Genomic DNA, 21159 nt, shown 5'->3' on the forward strand with positions numbered 1-21159 from the left:
CCAAAAAGCCAAGAAGGGGGACCTCAATCCAGATTCAAATCTGCCCAGACAGACTGTCACTATACCCTGACTGTTGACCCATAAGCCGCCCGGAGACAGGCCCAGATGTCTAACCCTAGAGACAGACAGGCCCCTCGAACAAGCCAGACAGCCAAAAAAATGTCCAGACTGAATGTGTCAGATAGTCTTGTATCACCGGAAGACAAACTGCCCGGTCACAAGGCGTCAGTCAGACCAGACAAGACGCCCCCCCCCCCCCCAGGATGTAAACATCTCGGATGCACGTCTTCATGTCTATCTATATCTATATCGACCTATAAATCTATGCTACAGAGGCCGCCATCCTCTTGCGTCATGCATCATTTTATATGTCAGTCAGATGCGTAGTCTGGCACATGGCCTGAACGTTTTACTGTTTTCACTCAGCTGATAAACAGCCCCTACCCTTGTGGGTCTTTCCCCCCAAATAAATAACTGTCTTTCAAATATGACATTATTGGAAACATCAGCTCGTGAATGTACGTCACAGTGTATGTATGGCAGGTCTGAGCATATGAGCCCCTGGCTTCCCTTTTCAGGCAACTGCGCAGTCATGCTCTGTCATGGCAGGCATATGACACAATCAAGTACTTTGCACTAACTATGCTCAATGATTGGTTCATGTAACCTGATATAGGCAACGGATCAACTTGACAGCTTGCCCATGACCACAAAAGTTGAGTAAACCTCGGCCCGCATCACAGTCAAATGATGACCATCTGACTAACCTCACGTGGCTTCAGGACAGTTAATCAACACATTGTGAAATGTTATGTTTTTGATCATCAATCTTAAAGGAGCCCATCAATATGAGCGCCAGCATCATACACACAATCAAATGGCTGAACAGCTGAACAACAATCAAACGAACAACAACAACAACCACACGATCACCCCCTCGCGTCTCGCCAAAAATATGGTTCACGGTCTGGTGAAAAGGTCTGGATGTCGGCAATTCTCAAGTGACCAAAAAGCTTCTTTTGTTTTAAAAAGAAAATGTGTTTTCAGTTGTTTTTTTTTCATATTACGAAACTTGAAGTGTTGAAGAGCCCACATGATATAACAAACAACAGTTTCAGGATCACTGTAGAGTCTACCGTAGGCTATTGGGTAAGTGATACATGGCTTGTAAACAAATGTACGTTTTAGGACGTGCTCAAAAGCAAGGACTGTATGATCATCTAATTATGTGTAGTTATGTGTTTTTAGCATGTTGACGTTTTATGAACATGTTGTGATGTGCTAAACATGCCGTTAGATCTTCCTACCTAGCTACCAACGCGATGGTAGCAAACGCTACCGCAAAAGAGCGTTTTTCTCCGGTATTTGATTTGTGGGGTACCAACATTCAAATAAGCATATCTTCTTCACCTACTTTCAGATTTCAATGTATGACACATCATTTGAAAGCTCTGCAGTTTCATAAAAAAAACTGAAAGATGACCTTGCCCTACCTGGGGACTTTTTCACCAGACCATGTCACATTTTTTATTGTATACTACAATACTATACTATACATTTATATTGTATCAATCGATCAATTTCATCTCTTAGTTAGTAGATGGAACGCCAATAGAATATCAATATCAATTATTACATATATCAACCCTGACCACCCCAGACCCCCCTCTTGGGCCTACATCCTGCCCCTACAGCTCAGCCTCTGCCCTGGGCCTACATCCTGCCCCTACAGCTCAGCCTCTGCCCTGGGGGCCTACATCCTGCCCCTCCAGCTCAGCCTCTGCCCCCTGGGTCACTCACCGTCATGGATCCGCACCTGAATGAGGCGGACAGCTCCACCCCTTGCCCTGACAAAGAACTCCCTCAGTTCCGGCGTCACCACGAGAACCAGAAACATGGTGGGTTCAGCAAGAAGTCTGTCCCACCCGCCGTGTGCTCTACTGGGGTTCCAGAGACAGAGAGAGGGAGGGGGGGAGGAAGAGCCAAGTGAAGTCCCAGAACAGGTGCAGAGATTCAGGCAGAAGACCCAGAGCAGACGTGGAGATTCAGATGTGGAGATTCAGCCCGGTCAAGGAGAGGCAACAATGAGACAACCTGTGGCAGTAAAAGCACGTCTAGAGCCAAGCGTATGTGTGAGCACTGATCAGTGAGTGTGTGTGTGAGCGAATCGCTGAGTGAGTGTGACGAGAGGGACACAGCTCGAGTAACTTAGGACAGGATCATGTGTGCCCAGAGAGGGAACCTGATCCCCCCTCTCCCAAATTTAGCTGCCACTGGGCTGTCCAGCCACAGACATCTGCCTCCCCCCTACTGTCATACCCTCCTACCCTCCTACCACCACCACAACCTGCTTGAAAGAAGAACTAGTGATCTGGAGAAAAAAAACACCCAAACTCACCTGAGTCCCCTAACCCGGTCGCAGCTCAGTTGGGTTGGTTACTGAGATGTTCAACATCAATGTGTTTTATTTTGCTTTCGTGTGCTTTTTAAGTGGCACAAAGTTGTCCTCTTTTAACGTGAGGCTGGTGGAGGTAGAAATCGGAGGACGGGCTCATTTTAAATTTTCTTAAGAAAACGAACTAACTAGAAAACCTTCAAATAAATCTTAGTTAAGGTTGCTTTTAGAAGGGTCTGTAAGTACTGTATTTAAAATGATGCAATAGTTGTTTGTTTTACGCTTGACAAAGTAGTGAGATTGTATGTGGCTGCAACCGCACTGATGGATGTCCTTATCATAACATGTCCTTATCATTGACTCTCATAACTTTCACAGCTCTGTGTTCACACATTTTCCCATCTGTGTCATCAGACAGTGGACCTCGCTAAGAGACAGATTCTTGCTCCTTGCCAAGAGGACTGTAGTGTTAATCTTGGGGTTTTCTCACCACCACTGGCGGACTCAGGGGGGGGGCAGGGGGGGCGACCGCCCCTCCTGGTGCCCCCACGGTTGAAAAACGTCTCTCTTAAGTGCCCTTTTGAGTGGCGAAAATGCCCAAGATGGAGATCCAAGATTATTTGGTTGCATGAAAAACAATGGCACTGCCTTAGAAAAATGTATTGTCTTAATTTGATTTGCCACATGCATTTGCCATCATACGGAACCGATAAACCTTATTTTTTATGCAGAGAATTTATTGTATTGAAGCTGCCTTTTAAAAATCATGAGTGTGTCCCATGCAGTGACAGCAGTATCTTTGTAGTGATACCCTTTTGAGTGGCAAAAATTAGAGGACGTGCCCTATTGGTAAACCTCCAATGGTCTAAACTTGACCATGTGCCCCCACAGTTGAAAAACGTCCCACTAAAGTGCCCTTTTGAGTGGCGAAATTAGAGGATGTGCCCTATTGGCTGCCCTTCCAATGGTCTAAACTTGACCATGTGCACTGATGGGGTCCCATGTTGTGCAGTAGGTGCCCTTTTTTTCTTTTCGCCCCTGCCCTTCAAACAGCCTGAGTCCGCCACTGCTCACCACCATAACGATGGGTGAATATGTTGTACCTCCCTTCTGGCCTCACTTCCAGGGGTTGTCAATGTATGAGGAATGGATTCCGTAGGGTTGGGGAGTAGTTCCCCTTCATATAGCTCAATTATTAGTTTAACTACATTTTGCTGTAGCTTGGTCGTAGTTAAACTACATTAAGTTAACTTAGTAGTGTTTTCAGGAGTTATAGTTTTGCCATGTAGAGGTGTAGTAAGCTACAGTCACTGCTATATTTTCCCACAAAACAGTTTTTGTCATATGAACTACTGTACTAGTGTACTGTGAGAACTAAATATAATATAAGACTAGTTAATATCTAAATTAGTGAAGCATAGACCTACATAGCTTTCTGGGTAAATCAAGTAGTGGGTGGAACATCAGTCTGCTTTAGTGAGATTATTCAATATTATTATTATTATTCAATGGGGGAAATAAGTATCACACAGTATCAACACATCAATATTTTGTCCAATTTTCCAATGAGTCTATTCAAGAGAAATTTGCACCAGACTTTGGTATTAACTGGTATTAACTCTAACAATCCAGACAAAAAATCTAAACATTAAAGTCCATATGTAAATAAAGTGATGTGTAATAAAGTGGAATGAAACAGGAAAAAAGTATTGAAAGGAATGGCGCTTTGAAGCTGTCATTACAAACAAAGGCTTCTCCACTAAGTATTACATTAATTTCAGTTGGTGTGTTCAATACTTTTTTCCTGTCACATTCCACAGGAGCATAGCCTGATTGATAGAACAAGCCAGCCAATGATAGTTGTGCAATAATAGACAGCATCTGATTGGCTGTGGAGATGTAGCCCAGCTGAACGCCCTCCCACCTTTGCAAGTCTGCAACTCTTTTTGAGCCAAGACGTGAGATAGTGTCAAAAAGTTGTAAGCTTGTACTTGGGATTCGTAGTCATAAATATGCATTGCTGTATCTTTGTACAACCTTGCAAAAATAACTACAGGTCTGCAAAACTTTTTTTGCAACTACAACTCTGAAGATGCAAGTCTGCAAATCTTTTTTGCAACTACAACTCTGAAGATGCAAGTCTGCAAATCTGTTTTGCACCGACAACTGTCAATGTACAAGTTTACGTATTTATGACATCGATATAACTCCATACAAACTCAGGTATCATCATACTGGTATGTGGTCCTCTGTAGCTCAGTTGGTACCGCATGGCACTAACAACACTTAGGTTGTGGGTTCAATTCCTGCTGGGTCCATATACTGAAAAATGTGTACATGCAATATAATTCACTTTGGGTGAAAATCACCAGCTAAATGGCATATACAGCTCTGGAAAACATGAAGAGACCACTCCAAATATTTCTTAAATCAGCATCTGTATGGCAGCTATTCCAGTGTCTGTTGAATTCCAACACAGGCACACCTTTCTACTTAGTGAGGTCAAGTAGCAGACGTTGGGGCAGGGCTTGACGCTTACCTTTTCCCCAGGTAGCACTGTGCTACCATGTTGAAACATTTAGTAGCACACCAAGAATTTCAGTAGCACAATGAAAATTGCGCAATTTTCGTCAACGACAACAAATTATCATAATCATAACATATCAAAATTACCATAACCGGCTCTTGGCCGTAATAAAAATGGAGACTCACACAATGTAAAGGGGAAGTAAGAATATTAATTTCAGTTGGCCCACGGTTCGGTATGAACCTCGGTTTTTAGGTCACGGTTTACGGTTCGTGTTTTTTTTTATTTTTATGCTACTACTATAAAGTACTAACTGTTACTTTATTTTGCTTATACTTATGGAACTTTAACATTTAGACACATTCCAGAATATGACTGGTATATTGTATAATATAAATATATATAAACAAAAAACACTTTCAAATGTAAAGAAATTACATAAACACTTTCAAATGTGACGTGTTGTGGATTGGCACTACGGATCATAAGCTTTCAAATGATGTGTCATACATTGAAATCCGAAAAAATATGAAGTTAGAGTCATTTAAATGTTGTTAGACGTCAGGCACATATAGGGTTAACCTCTTTGTAATGAAACCGGAAGCAAACGCTGCTAGCAGCTAGCAGCTAGCGGCTAACAAAACACAGCGCTACGAACTATGAGAGCTGTATCCCATATACCCATAATGCGCATTTTAAGCGCATATAGGACTTGCGTGAAGCATTTCTGCGACACGCGTTTCTGTTCACTGTTTTCATTCCCTCATCGCTTATACACATACGTTTGACTGCGCATGACAGTAGTTCAGCAGTCTTTTAGTCGCACTGGTGCTATTGAATGTATTTCCAAGTCGCACAGAAATATATTCACTCGCAAATGCGACCAAAACAGTCGCACTGTCGAGCCCTGCGTTGGGGACATCAAAGCTACAGACATACAGAGGGCAAAAAGGTCTGTCCCCTGACCGGGATGACCACCAACTCATTTGAATGTCACTCAACAACCGTAGATTGACATCAAGTGACCTACAAAAAGAATAGCAAACAGCACCTGGGGTGCATAGCGAGGACGGTTCGAAACAGGCTCCTTGGGGCTGAAGTCGTGCAAAGCTAGAATGAGGAACAAAGAAGAGCCAGGCTGAGGTTTGCAAAAGGATTGGACCGTAGAGGACGGGAGTACGGTCATCTTCTCTGATGAGTCCAATTTTCACCTAGTAGTCTAATGGTTAGATGGAGACCTGGAGAGGCCTACAAGCCTCGCACCCACTGAGAAATTTGGTGGAGGATCGGTGATAATCTGGGGGTGCTTCAGCAAGGCTGGAATCGGGCTGATTTGTCTTAGTGAAGGACACATGAATCAAGGCACGTACAAGGTTGTCCTGGATGAAAACTTGCTTCCTTCTGCTCTGACAATGTTCCCCAACTGTGAGGATTATTTTTCCAGCAGGACAATGCTCCATGCCACGCAGCCAGGTCATTCAAGGTGTGGATGGAGGACCACCAGATCAAGACCCAGTCATGGCCAGCCCCAATCTCCACACCTGAGTCCCATTGAACACCTCTGGAATGTGATCAAGAGGAAGATGGATGGTCACAAGCCATCAAACAAAGCCGAGCTGCTTGAATATTTGTGTCCGGAGTGTCATAAAGTCACCCAACAGCAATGTGAGAGACTGGTGGAGAGCATGCCAGGACGCATGAAAGCTGATTGAAAATCAGGGTTATTCCACCAGATATTGTTGATTTTTTTCTTGCATTATTGGAGGTTGTATCTTTTTTTGTTATTTTGACCAGTTGTCATTTTCTGCAAATAAATGCTTTTAAATGACAATATTTTTATCCGGAATTTGAAATGTAACAACATTTTAAATTTCACTCAACACATACCTATAAATAGTAAAACGGACCATTTTGCAGCGGTCTCTTAATTTCTCCCTGAGCTGGACATATACTGGTCTGAGTTTACAACTGGGAACCGACTCGGGGTGGGGGCGGTCGTTGTAGTGGTTATTTCCCACTCAGGAACTCACATCTCAGTTTCCAACAGCTTCTGAATGCACCATATATCTACAGCTGTTCTGGACCACGTCATTAAGCTACCGCTGGTCTGTAAGTGGCATAGCACAGAGGCACATACCATATCATCCCACGGCCCCTGGTTCGATTCAGGCCATCAACCACATCCTACATGTCATTTCGACTTTCACCAATCCTTCCTGTCAGTCTCTACCCCCAAATGAAGCAGAAAAGCCCTATATATATAATATAATAATACAAAAAGATATATATAATAATCTACTGTTACAGTGTTGTTGCTAAAGAGGTATGTAACAGGGGTATAGGTAGGTAGCCTTTAATCATGTTTGAAAACCAGAAACAAATAGAAAAAGTTCTTTACAAAAAGAAAAAATACTTAACACAATGGTATAAAAAAGAACACAAAAATCTGACAATTTATTTCTGCATTCTACTTATTTACAATCAACATGAGATCCACAAACTCCACATGAGATTAGGGTCATGAGGAGCTGGATGTGCTGTGAGGACCCCTCTTGGTGACAAGCGGAACTTCACTCTTCCAACGGCGACACACTCAGAGCTCAGCTCTCATCAATCATCGATGGTTGGAAGCCAGAAAGCCTAGAGGAACAAACGCCATTGGTAAACACTCGTGTATCAAATGCTCCACCACGTCCCTTTATTAAACAAACACCATTAAACAAATGCTGTTTCATTAAACAAAAGGCAGTGGAGCATTTAAGGCCCTCAGGAATATCAAAGACCCCAGCCATCCAAATCGGAAACTGCCAACTACTGTCCTCGGGGAAACGGTACCATTCCCTCGTGGCTAAAACCCAGAGGATGTCGAACAGCTATTTCCCTCAAGCAATCAGGCTCCTTGGGAAATGCACTGGGATAAGACAAAGGACCGTCTCCCCCATACCATCCCCACTGCATTAATAATATATATTATGACTACCTGAACTTACGATATAATACACTGCCGTACGATAGTGTATTACATCTCACTGCAATCTGCACAGCATTTTTTGCACAACCTGACTACTACTTGAACTTCCTGTAATGCTGATATGATATGTTTTGATTTGCATTCTGCTGCTATTGCCGGTATCGCTGCTATTGTTGATTTGTTGTTTTTATATCCTGCTTATTTTATTATTGATTTTGTAATCTGCTGCAATGCCAATGTTGATTGAACCTGAACCCAAGACTTTTACGTGTACATTGATGTAATAAAAGCAATGGACCTATCGCTAAGCGACACCCCAAAATAGAAATTGTCCTATCATATCACAGCAAAAGTCACTACAGGCAGAAAACTAGGACAAACAACGCATCGCTAATATCTGATGGTGAAAAGCTTCTAGACAAAACATTCTTGTCATGTCTAAAACATGTCTATTACTTGATGTGGTAAATCAGAAATCAGAAATCTGCCAACTCCCGCCATTGTAAGTCATTGAATGTCATTCCGTCACGGTTGGTCAGCCAGTCACTGTCGGTGAAGCGTTGTTTGTTTGTCCGAGTTTTCAAAGGGGGCGTGGCTTAGCGATAGGTCCATTCTGATTCTGAAGTGTGCGTGCTCCGTTCATTTGATCCTGACTTTTCTCAGCCCTGCAGCCCACCTGCAGCCCACCTGCAGCCCACCTGCAGCCCACCAAAGGATTTGTGTTTCACCACACTGCTCATGCAGAATATGCATGTGTGTGTGTTAACAAGTATCTCACGGGGCACTTCAGTGGCGTAGCACACTAACGGCCAAAACACACACATCCAGCGTCTAACCTAACGGGTTAGAGCAGCCATACGCATGAAAGGCGCATCTATCGTAGAGCAGTACAGAGTTCAAGCAGGTAGTGTTCAGGTAATCATAATATATATTATTAATGCAGTGGGAATGGTATGGGGGAGACGGTCCTTTGCCTTATGCAGAAGTTCCGCTACGCGCACACGCCGCTGAGGTAACGCTGCATTTGCGTTTTAAGCGTAATGCTCATACATCACCTCAAGATCCGTGGTTCGATTCTGACCATCGACATATCCTGCATGTCCTCCCTCCTCTCTCCCATCCTCCCTGTCAATCTCTAATGTCTCTATCCCAATAAAGAAGAAATGCCCCCGAAAACATATAAAAAAACAACAACAAGTGTCTCACCATGTTCGAACATGCACTGGCGAAGGTCATGAACTTGGGGTTGAACTGTAGACAGGTGACGGGGCCTGTGTGTTTACCGTCCAGGACTGCTACCTTCATCCCGCTCTCTGCATTCCACACATGGATCTTCCCATCCTCAGAGCCTGAGAGATAGAGATATATATATACACACACACACGTAACCAACATGTTCTGAAGTATAACATTGTAATCAGTGTTCCTACGCGTTTCCCAGTTCAAATTCCCAGACCGGCTACTCAGTTGATTTGTGGGTTTATGTTTCGGGCACATCTGTCAAACATTTTGTGTGTAGAGTGTGTAGGAACTCTTCTGGCATGAATATAACAGGTCTGAAATCACAGATATGTTTCCAGATTGTGTTTAGCATACTTTTCCCGGTCTGGAAATGGTCCATATTGAGACCTGCGTAGGAACCCTGTGTGTTAATCAGCTTCAGATGCAATTATGACCAGAAGAAAGAGGGGGATTAAGAGTCTGCGCCATCCCAACCTCTGGACTTACCGATCATGATGAACTGAGAATCAGGGGTGAATGAGGCTTCTAACGTCACACCTTTACTGTTGTTGTAGCCCTGCAGAACACACACACACACACGAGACGTCAGTTAACGTGTTCCTACACTTCTCTCCTGTACCACACCTTTTGTTTAACCCTTATTTGACCAGGTTAGTCTTATTGGAATGAACAATCTCTTTTACAAGAGACCTGGCCAAAATAGCAGCACGCAAAGTTTAAAAGAAAACACTTAGAACATTAAACACAAGCACCACCACAGTGTAAAACATACATTGAAATGTACACACTGAGCAGCAAGAAGGATTGGGGGAAAAGCGGTGCAACTAGGGGTCAAAACAACACCATTTACGAAAAAGTATGTGCTGCTTTGTGTCTGTGTGTCTTTCCACTGTGCATCAAGTGCATCAAACAGTGTCTGTCATCGTTTCAAGCATCTGGATGAATGTGACTGACGCCTCACCCCAAAGGAATGCATCACGGCGCCCTTGAAGGCGTCGAGGAGGCGTAGAGCACCCCCATTGGTGGAGATAAGGACGAGTTTCCCGTCGTTGCTGAACTTGAGTCCCGTCCACTCGCAGGTCCGGTCGTATGGAAGCTTGAAAGTAGCGAAAGGGCCCTATGGAACAAGCAACCAGACATGACTTTGTTGCCTGAAAGTCACAGTTCTCTATGACTCTGTACCACAGCTCTCAATACGGACCATCACCCGCACAAACGCCACCAGCAGAGTTCAGTTCTGACACACACACCCGCACACAGACACACAACGTGTTAGTGACTTACTTTGTCAAACGACCGCAAGTCGTACAATTTGACCATCTCTGAGTTTACGCCAGCAGCAAAGATGAGACCCTCGGGATCAAAGGAGCACACGGGCTTCCCTTGTAGGTGCATCAGACCCTTAGAGAGAGAGAGAGAGAGAGTCAGTCTCATATAGGCAATTGGTGTGCCAAATTGAATTAACCAAAGAGAATTAATGACACGTGGACATCGCAACACTAGAGAAGAGAATGAACAGACCTGACAGTTTGGCGACCGCAGATCCCACAGCCGGATGGTTTTGTCTAACGAGCCTGAGATAAATGTGTCGTCCACAGGAGACATGGAGAGAGCCGTCACTCTGAAACAACAACGTGAAAGGGATAAAACATCTCACCCTGAAACAAATAACCAACACTCAACATATTCAAACTGCCACACCAGACCCTTACTGTGGGTAAGGGGTCTCTCTTCAGCCTCTCTCCTCCCCTCCTCCTCACCTCTTGTTGTGTCCGGGGAAGTATCGGATGTACTTGTTGTCGTGGAGGGACAGGTACCGTATCGTGTCTGCGATAACCCACAGTTGAAAGGGTGTTAAGGGGCAGAAGAATGTAAAATGCATCCATCACACATCAAACACAAGCCGTATACTGGCAGCGGGGCACGCAGAGCTCTGGAGGATGATGCGCAGGTTTCAGACGAGTGGGCTTGACCCTAGGCAAGGCAGTGGATTGTACAGTTAGCTCCTGTATCGGGCAGAATCACAGACCCTCAAACTGTACAAACAACTACCTCAGACCAGGGTGAGCATGGCGGACTGTCCCAGGCGGAGGTCAACGTGGTGGTCAGGCTTCAAATACATACAAATACGTGGTGGGTCACACCTTCGAATACAATAATAACCAATTTCTATTAAATTCAGCACAACATGACAAACTCGTGTGACTGGGGGTGTCTTGCAAGAATGACATGGGCAAGTTGGTTGTAGTATCAGTTATAAATGCATTGCTTTTTAAAATATATACAAATGTGATGTCATTACCATCGATTTTGTTGGAGCTGTAGACCACCGTGTTGGCTGCATGTGTATATCTGATCAGATCCACTCCATACTTTTTACTGTAAAGGGTCCGCTTGGGTCTGGAACAGCAGAAAGACTACACGTTATGAATCTTGATAGACACTAGTATGAGCCACCAACACCGTTTGTTATCATGTGATTACAGTGTACTGGGTATTAATAACATCAACTGAACAATAATGCATCACGACAAGTCCACGAGGACCATGTTCTCTTGAGTAAGCGTTGATCGTTTTATTTTTGTGTGTATCTGCAAAAAAGACCAATAACTAGAATGTTACATTCATAAAATCCTACAAATTAACTTAATAACGTCTATCTACTGGCAAACACACGCTGTATATGTGAAATAAACGTAACAGTCGCTCTCGACCACAAGCAAAGGCATCCTCACGATCGACCGTTCGGGTCTGAACTCAAGACCGAGGCTTTAACTGCAGTAGGCCTCAAACAGGCAAGGGTCGGCCTGCGCTTAGCTCATAGAAAAACACATTCTTCGAGTGAAACAAGTTGAATTTCAGCCTCACTTTCCCTCCTGGCAGTCGTAGAGGACCAGGGAGTCGTCGTCGCTGGAGGAGATGACCGTCTCCCCGTTGGAGCTGAAGTCGAAACAGTTGATCTTGTCCTGGTTCTCGCGGAACACCTTGGCCACCCTGAAGCTCCGCAGCACATTGTCCGTCAGCTTCATGGTGCTGGTGGTCGGGCCTCTCTGGGGTTCCGTTGAGAGTCGCGAGACCCTCGGTTTCTTAGTTGAATCTTTTTAGAGAATCGTTTTTTTTTTTAACGGCTTATTTAAAATAAAATAAAACGGTTATAGGGTATGCTTAAAAAAAATATATAGAATATAACAAGGCCTCTCTGGGTTTTCCGTTGAGTGTCGCGAGACCCTCGGTTTTCTAAGTCGAATCTTAATACGCGAGAATCGTTTTTTTTTTTTAACGGCTTATTTAAAAATAATTAACGGTTATAGGGTATGCTTAAAAAAGTATATATATAACAAGGGCGTTTCAAAAATGGTAAAGATTCGAAAGCCCGCCTGGCGTACATTGTCGTTATCCGAGTCGTGAAGAAGCACCGCCTTCCATACGTCGAACGTCGACCACCACGCGCATTCCGGTACCGATAATTCTCACGGTGACATCTCACATCTCGCGATGACTCAGCGTCAGTGCTCTCCAATGTAAACAACAAAACTACAAAGCGACACTCGATGATCGATATCCTATAGATTTATCGAATAACTTTTGATCACTACTTTTTAAAGAAGTCGTTCATTCCGAGTTACGACCTACTCAGCGTCAATTTACCGTAGGCTGTCATTAGTGCCAAACAAGACCAACAATACTATAAAGGTGCGATCAGGTACACAAGCAGCGAAGAAGCCATGCAGGTGAGTGTGATTGACAGCTGTTTGAACCAGTGTGATTGACAGCTGTTTGAGCCAGTGTAAATCCTGACCATGCGTTTTCATTGTCGTTGCTTTTTGGTGTTGTGTTGTTGTCACTGGGGTTGTCGCGATCGCCAATAACCTCGTTTACAAGCAACCCTGGCGATGCTAAAAAAATAAAATAAAAATAAAAAAGCCATTCACCAATGACCTGGTTTGTCAATCAGATACATATTTTTTTTTAAATAATTAAAACAATTATTTACCAAAAAAATAATTACAATCAGATCAGATGCATAACGTGAAAATGTCTGGAAAAAAATCCCCTCCATGTCCACATGAAAGGAGGACTAAAGCCATACTTCAAAGTTTCAGGGGTTACAACTCCCATCCACCCTGCCACACTGACTCTCTCATGTCGCCCACTCATTCCCACGCAGCCAATATTTCGGTCGTTATGCTTCAGCACAAACCGCTGTTTTGTTGACCCTCAACTGTCGCTGATTGTACAAAAATGTACGGGACACACAAACACACAGCCCGGCACAGCACTGTTGTCTGCCCTATGGTCAAGCTGAGTCAATCATTACACAGAGGGTACACATTCAACCTGAGTCAAGCTCTGTCTAGATTTTGCCACACTGTCTTAGTTCTGATCCCTGGCTCTCCCAAGCACATAGCTCTCACACAGAGCACAGAGAGGACTCCCAGAGGTTCCCTGCTCTAACCCTGTGCACAGGTAGGCCAACCTCATTACTGTAGGTTTTTTACTCACAATCTTGTCAGCTAACTGTAGAAAGAAATATGGCTTTATCTGAATTGTTGTGTGGGGCATTGGCAATGGGCAGAGCGGGCCATCAACTGTAGAATTATATTCTATCTGTCTGGAATGTCGTGTAATACTTCTAATGCACGTTTACATTTCAGACAGATAGTGTAAACCGGTTACATCATCAGAACAACAAGAATGTGAGTCTGAACTCATGCAAAACCTCAAGGTTTTTGACCTTTGACCTTTCCTTGTCCACAACAGGTGCTGCCCGCAAGGACGGCTTGATGGCTCGCGTCCTGTCCCTGTGTCGGTCTCTGTCTCTCCTCGCCCCCGTCCGGCTGAGGAAAACCACATTGTGCAGGATGTCCCTGGACAAGCGTGCGCGGGAGGTGTTCGCCGCAGCCATCGAAGGCGTGCAGCCGGACCTCGTGGTGCGGCGCAGCCTGGAGCGTACAGGAGACGCCCTCCTGGTGAACGGCCGGAGCTTCACTCTCAGGAACAACCTGCACCTGGTGGGCTTCGGCAAAGCTGTCCTGGGCATGGCCGCCGAGGCAGAGAGGATCGTGGGGGACCACCTGGTGAAAGGAGTGATCAGCGTGCCACACGGCATCCAGGAGACACTGCGCCAGCACGGGAAAGAGTAAGTGACCGCTTGAGGAAACGAGAGAAGAAGGTAACACTTCATGTTAAGTTGCCAGTTACATGTGAAACAACACTGTAATTACTCTAGTCATGGCGTCGTAAACATGTTGTTACATAGTCATTACGGAAATATTGAGTCGGGCGGTTTGTGTGATTGCAAGGAACTCTTACCCTACTTGTTTGTGTAACACACACACAAAACAACACACACAGAACAACTATATTACTATATAATTACAAAGCAATATGTAATGTACTACAGTATAAGTGTTATGTATTATATATTTTAAAATATGTTTTAGGACATTTCTGCTTTATTGGGATAGAGACAGTAGAGGTTGACAGGAAGGATAGGTGAGAGAGGAGGGATGACATGCAAGATATGCCAAGGGTCGGAATTGAACCAGGAACTTAGCAGCTTACGTGGTATGTGCTTAGTGTGCTACGCCACCAAGCACCCCTAACTGTTATTACAATGTTGCTACTAGCAACCAATATATGGTATAGGGGCTGTGTCTGACAAGAATGTTGGTAGGTGCAGGGGGTGACTACTGTATTAATAAATAATATCAATAACACTAATATATGCCAGTTAGCTGATGCTTTTAAACAAAGCAACTTATATTACAGTGAGACCATACATTTGTCAGTATACAGTATATGGTCCCAGCGGGAATTAAAATTGCTCTCCTAATTGCTGCTTTCATTACCCCTCAGCCAGATGCTGTTGAAGGACGGCAGTCGTATCCAGGTGATGGAAGGCGCTAAACACAACCTGCCCGACGCTGACGCTCAGAAGGCAGCCGAATGCATCAAGGAGCTGGCCAGCTCGCTGACGGAGGACGACTTGCTGCTCGTACTCATCTCTGGTAAATCTGTGGTCCGATCTGAGCATGGCGCTATCAACGCCTGGGTTGTGGGTTCGAGTCCCGCCGGGACCATATATACTGAAAAATGTCGCATCGGATGAAAGCGTCAACTAAATGGCATATGTTATTATTATATTAGGTAAATCATACCTAACTGCCTCATGCGGTTGTGTTTAACAAAACTGAGTACTCAATCTGACCGTAGTCTCGGCCTCAGGCCTGAGTCTTTCAATCGGTTGTTAATGTAAGATCCACTTCCACCATCTTCACACCGATATGTTTGTGTAGGGGGAGGTTCTGCCCTCTTGCCTGCGCCGGTCCCGCCCATCTCTCTACAAGAGAAACAGGATGTGACACGCCGGCTGGCAGGGGCCGGCGCCACCATCCAGGAGCTGAACTCTGTACGCCGCGCCCTCTCCGTACTGAAGGGCGGAGGACTGGCACACTGTGCCCGCCCTTGTCAGGTATGGCCACAGCTGGATGCCTCCCAGGGGAGGCTGGTGGAGGTAGAAACCGGAGGACCGGCTCATTGTAACGCATGGATTGGAATGACACACCTTTGATACCGTTCCTCATTCCATTCCATGCATTTACAATGAGCCCCGTCCTCCGATTTCTACCTCCACTAGCCTCCCCTGATGCATCCGGTTTTCGTCTGAGAATAATAAACGATATACTATATAAACTTACATGCTGTGCATGTTCAGTATCCTAGACACACGCAAACCCACTCTACAATAACGTAGAGAAGAGAACTTCAACCGGAAATTGTAACATATTTTATATCATTATTTCTGAAAAGGTGGTGGCGCTGGTCCTGTCCGACGTGATCGGGGACCCGTTGGACCTGATCGCCAGCGGCCCCACAGTGTGGACCGAGGTGTGGCCCGAGGAGGTTTTGTCGGTGCTGGAGCGCTACGGCCTGTCTGCCTCTCTCCCCGCCTCCGTCATGGAGGTCCTCGGACAAGCGGGTCCCCGCTGGGAGGAGTCTGGAACGCAGTCGGGCAGTGTAGACGGGCACGTTCTCAACGCCGTGATCGGCTCCAACAGCATCGCTTTGGAGTGCGCGGGTCGACGCGCGCGGGAACTGGGGTTCCGTCCGGTCGTGCTGTCTCCGGGGGTGTGCGGCGACGTCCGCTCCCTCTCGCGCCTCTACGGCCTACTGGCTCGCTTCGCCTGCTCTCGCGACGAGCCCTCCCCCGACATTGCCTCGGAGGTCCTGAAGCTGGGGCCCGAGGTGGGAGTGGAGAGCTGGGACCTGTGCCGAGCCATGCAGGTGCTGGGCGAGGGCCGCGGGGAAGGCTGGGGCGCCACGTGCCTCTTGGCCGGGGGAGAGCCCACCGTGCAGTTGACGGGCAAGGGCCGCGGCGGGCGGAACCAGGAGCTGGCTCTGCTGGTGGGACTGGAGCTGGGGGGCATGGAGCTCCCTCCGGCGGGGCCCTTGTTCCTGAGCGGCGGGACGGACGGTCAAGACGGGCCGACCGACGCGGCGGGGGCCGTCACAGACGGCGGACTCGGGGAAGAAGCCAGAGCGCAGGGGCTGGACACCGACGGCTTCCTCGCCGACAACGATTCCTTCAGCTTCTTCTCGAGTCTCTCTGGCGGGCAGCGGCTGCTTCTACCAGGGCTAACAGGCACTAACGTGATGGACGTTCACATGCTGCTCATCCCGCCCATCCCTATAGTCATGCCACAGGATTGAGGGATATGAAGTGTAGAAGACAGATGATGATAATAGCCTTTTGTTAGGAACATGACTCATCACCTCCTCCGTCCTCTAGTTGTCTAGTCATACTGAAGGTGTCCTCTGACGCTTTTCGAGGACGACTCAAGCGAGGAGGACGGAGAGGAGTTGTGCTGCTAACAATTGAGAAAGTTGCTGTAGTATTTGGAATACTTACAGACTTGGGGAAGGTTTCATTCAGGGTGTAACTTTTAAAATCTTACCACGCCAATTGTGCTCATTCCAGCAAGTGCTTCTGTACATCAGCATTTAGTTTTATGAAGAAAAAGAAATCTGTATTACCATTGCTCCTGTGTAGGAGAATAAACAACATGTTTTATTCACATTGTTTGGTCGTTTAAGATTATTTTGTCAAATGAGCACTTAGTATCACAATATGTTTCTCTATAAGATGTAGATTTCAACAAAATTGTTTAATCAATTGTACAAGACCATAATTTACAAAATGTACAATCAATTTCTCTTCATTAATTAACTTCTACAGGTACTTGCTGCCTGTATCTCAGACAACGAAAGGCTGAGTGTTGTTGGACTTCTTTTGTATTTTCTACAGCAATCATCTAACAGTCACTTAGGGCTCACGATTTTACTCCTTCTAAATATATTTAAAGCACAGATGAATGAGATGAACAATTTGTAGAATCATGTCTAAATTGATGCACATAATTTGTGAAGAATAAGATCTATCTGAGTAGGTAGGGTGATGCTGTTTGATGTAAGGCCTCCTCATCTGAACACTCTCTCCAGTGCTCCCAAGGCCATTTTCATGGACAGGGGGGTGTGACAGAAAGTCTCAGTCTCCTTGGTCAATCAGGCTTTCCAACAGCTAGGACAACTCTCACAGTAATGCTACAGAGTCTCTCCAGATGCTGTCGTCTGTTTCACAACAGCCAGCCAACTGAAACAGCACTGCCATGACATCAGAATTGGCATTTTAATAAAAATAAAAAATAAACTGTGCTGACTCACGAATCAAGTGGCATAATTGGGTGTCAGATGTGCTACAGTTAAACAGATAAGCTATTAGCATGTTATTATGGTGTGTGTGTGTGTGTGTGTGTGTGTGTGAACGAAAGCCGATTCCACTTTGATATCCTCACAACTGCTGACTTGAGCTCTGCTGAGCTCTTCTTCTTCTTCAACTTGGAGTAAGGGCGCATCAAGTTACTCCAGCCCTCTTGAAAAGGCACAACATGACCAAGTCTGTGTCCAGTCTGTAGCTAACAGCAGTTTAATTGATCGGTCAGGGAGCAAAGTAAGCAAGTGGTAGTAGTCCAACTAGAAGAGTCCAGACTGTCACTCCCGGTGCGTCTTGAGGGTTTCTCCCGCAGCAGTTTCCCTAGCAGAAGGAAAGAAGTAAATAAACCAATATATATATGATCAAAACAAGACATGCCTACTGATATAACACAGGGAAGTGAGTCAAATGAGTCAACCTGTTATCAACAGGTGCTATGTATAGATCCCACGTGCTGTTATAGATGAAGTGCCGTTCTAATCAAGCGAGAAGCAGCATTTAAACGAGACACGTCGCTGGCCTGACAGGTAATCGTCACTTATGGCGCTTTTCCACTGACCGGCCCGGCACGGCTTGGCACAGTTCGCTTCGGCACGCTTTTGAACAGTTCTGGGTATTGGCGCTTTTCCACTATACACAACAGACCAGGAATGAGTAGGAGGAGTACGAGATAGTAGGCGGAGTTACGCGTCATAACAGCGCGCCATGGTGGTGACGTATATTTTCACGAGACACAACACAGCCACAACAATAGCAACATGGAGGAACTTGAAGCTATCGTATACTTTTTCCTCGGCATGTGGTATATTATTAACCGTGATTTTGGGGAGAGAAAGAGAAAGAGAGAGAGGGAGAGAGAGAGGAAGCTATGTACACATAATAAAGTCATGTTTTTTGAACCCTTAAAACCACTGCCTTCACTTGTCTGCTTTATGAACTGTATGAGCATATGAGATGGCTACTGCCTGATCGATGTCGACACTGCTCGTAGTGAATATAAGCACTTGACGCATGTTGAACTCCTGGTTCATTGAGTTTACTCCCGGTTCACTTCTCGGGGTGGCACCACGGTGGTTCAGGGCTCAAAATGACCGTATACCGATGGTGGAGTGAGCCAGCATAGTCTTGTGTTTCTACCCCCTTCATAGCCGGTGTTATTAACGGGCAAAGACGTTTCCCGGAGGCACCCTTTGCGGGTTAATAACTGTGGTTTACGGTAACAATTCAAACGTGTCCCAAGAGGGGAGAGGACAGGGAATCCAAAACCATTTGAATGGTGTTGATACTACACTCCTATCACGGTCGACACAGCGCGGAGCGAATTCCCTGGTAAAACTTTTCTCTCCCCCCGCTGATATCCTCCATGACGTGCTGCTGCTTAGAGCAGCGGGTGAACTCCCGGTTCATTGAGTTTACGGTTAAAAGCATATCTTCTCGGTGTGTCAGCGCGGTGGTTAAGGGCTCAAAATGACCGTATACCGATGGTGAAGTTAGCAAAGGAGTATTGTGATTGTACCACCTCCATAGCCGGTGTTATTCACAGGCAAAGACGGTGCCCGGAGGCACCCTTTGCGGGTTAATAACTGTGATTTACCGTGGGTTAGGATAACAATTCAAACGTGTCCGGATAGGGGAGAGGACAGGGAATCTGAAACCATTTGAATGGTGTCGATCCTACACTCCTATCACGGTCGACACAGCGCGGAGCGAATTCCCTGGTAAAACGTTTCTCTCCCCCCGCTGTCAACGGGAGTTTAAACCAGCAGGCGCGGTGCTGCGAGCAGCAGCGGGTGAACTCCCGGTTAATTGAGTTTACGGTTAAAAGCATAACTTCTCGGGGTGTCAGCGCGGTGGTTAAGGGCTCAAAATGACCGTATACCGATGGTGAAGTTAGCAAAGGAGTATTGTGTTTGTACCACCTCCATAGCCGGTGTTATTCACGGGCAAAGACGGTGCATAATAGCGATTTTTGTGTTATGCTTGTTGTAAATAAAAGTTCTATGATGCATTGAAATGACATTAAACTAAGTTAATACGATGGTTATCATATTTTTTCAAATCTTTATTAATAAGTTATTACAGAAACAGTAAGTGACATTTTCCTAGAGCGAAATCTGTTGTGGTATTTAAAAATGGCGGTTAGTGATGAAATCTATGAACATGGGATGACGATTTCCATTGACCAATCAACGGTGTCCAGCGTCACACATCACACGCAGCCTGGCAAAAAGGTACCTTTCGGCCCTATGGTTCCTGCTCGCGAAGGGTAGCTAAAGAACCGAGCCGACCCGACCTGAGCCGACCCGGGCCGACAAATGGAAAAGCGCCAAAGAAGCAGGCCAGCCTGGGTCGACCCGGGCTGGCCCTGTAGTGGAAAAGCACCAATACAGTGTTGGGGGTACCTGGTGGAACAGGGATGTTCGGACACCTACCATCCGCTTGGGTTAGGTGCTGTATCTGGCGTCCCTCCGTTCTGACCACCGGTGCCTAATGACGAGAGGGTACGGAAGGGTTAATCTTGATTATTAGAAACATAACATCAAAGGTATGTTACGTATAGCTTGACATCATTAGAGATGATGAGTCCATTTCAAAGTCAGCACTCAACTCACCTTGGCGGTAGTACATGTCATTTACGGTATTACCGTAAACCTTCCAGGCGAAGTGGATGGCGATGAGGCTGAGGACCAGCCAGCTGAAGAGGATCTTGAAGACGGACACTCTCATGTCGTTGGCCAGCCAGTCCTCCACGAACTCCCCGAGGAACGACACGAAGCTGTCCGCGACACGGGACACGAACTCGAAGTCCCACGGCTCTTCCATGTTTAAAAACACCTAATCTAATATCAATAATTTAGAAGGAAACATATCTAATGTCTTAATCACTGAAAGTAGCTGGGCTTAAAAATACTACCAGCTGTTTCACTGTGGTGTTTTTGCGTGCATGTGATCTATCTGTCGGTTAGCGTTAACTGTTTCACTACGATCTCGTTACTGATCGTGACTGATGTTTCCTTTTGACAACATGCATAGACTTTTTTATTTTATTTTATACAAACAAATAAATGCCCTTATATTATACATAACAGGGACACATTACGACTGCAGTGTCTATGCATCAGAGATTTTTGGGAGACAGGTCATAATACACGAATCTGCGATTCCAAGTCAGAAAGTGAAGGAACTGTGATCTATCTGTCAGTTAGCGCTAACTGTTTCAATGCGATCTCGTTACTGATCGTGACCCATGT

The 21159-nt window shown here is 45.5% G+C and overlaps 4 protein-coding genes across 6 annotated transcripts in view; 1 reads left to right on the plus strand and 3 right to left on the minus strand.

The window, feature by feature from the left end:
* The window catches only part of twf2 (twinfilin actin binding protein 2), a gene marked incomplete at both ends in the record, with an annotated part of 8934 nt that extends 7037 nt beyond the window's left edge, over positions 1-1897 (minus strand). Inside the window, one exon of the mRNA XM_080545551.1 lies at positions 1801-1897. Coding sequence (XP_080401677.1) covers positions 1801-1897 — 97 coding nt within the window. The remainder of the gene's footprint in view (positions 1-1800) is intronic.
* Positions 1898-7273: 5376 nt separating this feature from the next.
* Positions 7274-12571, minus strand: wdr82 (WD repeat domain 82). Its single transcript, XM_080545506.1, has 9 exons — positions 12004-12571; positions 11438-11535; positions 10896-10962; positions 10657-10756; positions 10420-10536; positions 10097-10252; positions 9622-9691; positions 9100-9242; positions 7274-7562 (listed from the first exon to the last, which is right to left on the minus strand). Exons 1-9 carry the CDS (start codon positions 12162-12164, stop codon positions 7533-7535), a joined length of 942 nt encoding a protein of 313 aa, XP_080401632.1. The 5' UTR covers positions 12165-12571; the 3' UTR covers positions 7274-7532.
* Positions 12572-12843: 272 nt separating this feature from the next.
* Positions 12844-17215, plus strand: glyctk (glycerate kinase). Of its 2 annotated transcripts, none has more exons than XM_080545537.1 (5): positions 12844-12866; positions 13897-14275; positions 14995-15146; positions 15435-15610; positions 15949-17215. In XM_080545537.1, exons 2-5 carry the CDS (start codon positions 13920-13922, stop codon positions 16846-16848), a joined length of 1584 nt encoding a protein of 527 aa, XP_080401663.1. In that variant the 5' UTR covers positions 12844-12866; positions 13897-13919; the 3' UTR covers positions 16849-17215. The 2 variants fall into 2 exon arrangements, with proteins under 2 accessions (XP_080401663.1, XP_080401662.1); XM_080545536.1 differs by lacking the exon at positions 12844-12866 and adding an exon at positions 13515-13602.
* Positions 17216-17328: 113 nt separating this feature from the next.
* tcta (T cell leukemia translocation altered) lies at positions 17329-20849 on the minus strand. Of its 2 annotated transcripts, none has more exons than XM_080545538.1 (3): positions 20521-20849; positions 20341-20395; positions 17329-18229 (listed from the first exon to the last, which is right to left on the minus strand). In XM_080545538.1, exons 1-3 carry the CDS (start codon positions 20729-20731, stop codon positions 18187-18189), a joined length of 309 nt encoding a protein of 102 aa, XP_080401664.1. In that variant the 5' UTR covers positions 20732-20849; the 3' UTR covers positions 17329-18186. The 2 variants fall into 2 exon arrangements, with proteins under 2 accessions (XP_080401664.1, XP_080401665.1); XM_080545539.1 differs by having other exon boundaries at positions 20311-20395.
* Between the last annotated feature and the right edge of the window lie 310 nt (positions 20850-21159).

This window comes from Nansenia antarctica, assembly GCF_963989245.1.
Source record: "Nansenia antarctica genome assembly, chromosome: 15".
In the NCBI taxonomy this organism is placed as follows: Eukaryota; Metazoa; Chordata; class Actinopteri; order Argentiniformes; family Microstomatidae; genus Nansenia; species Nansenia antarctica.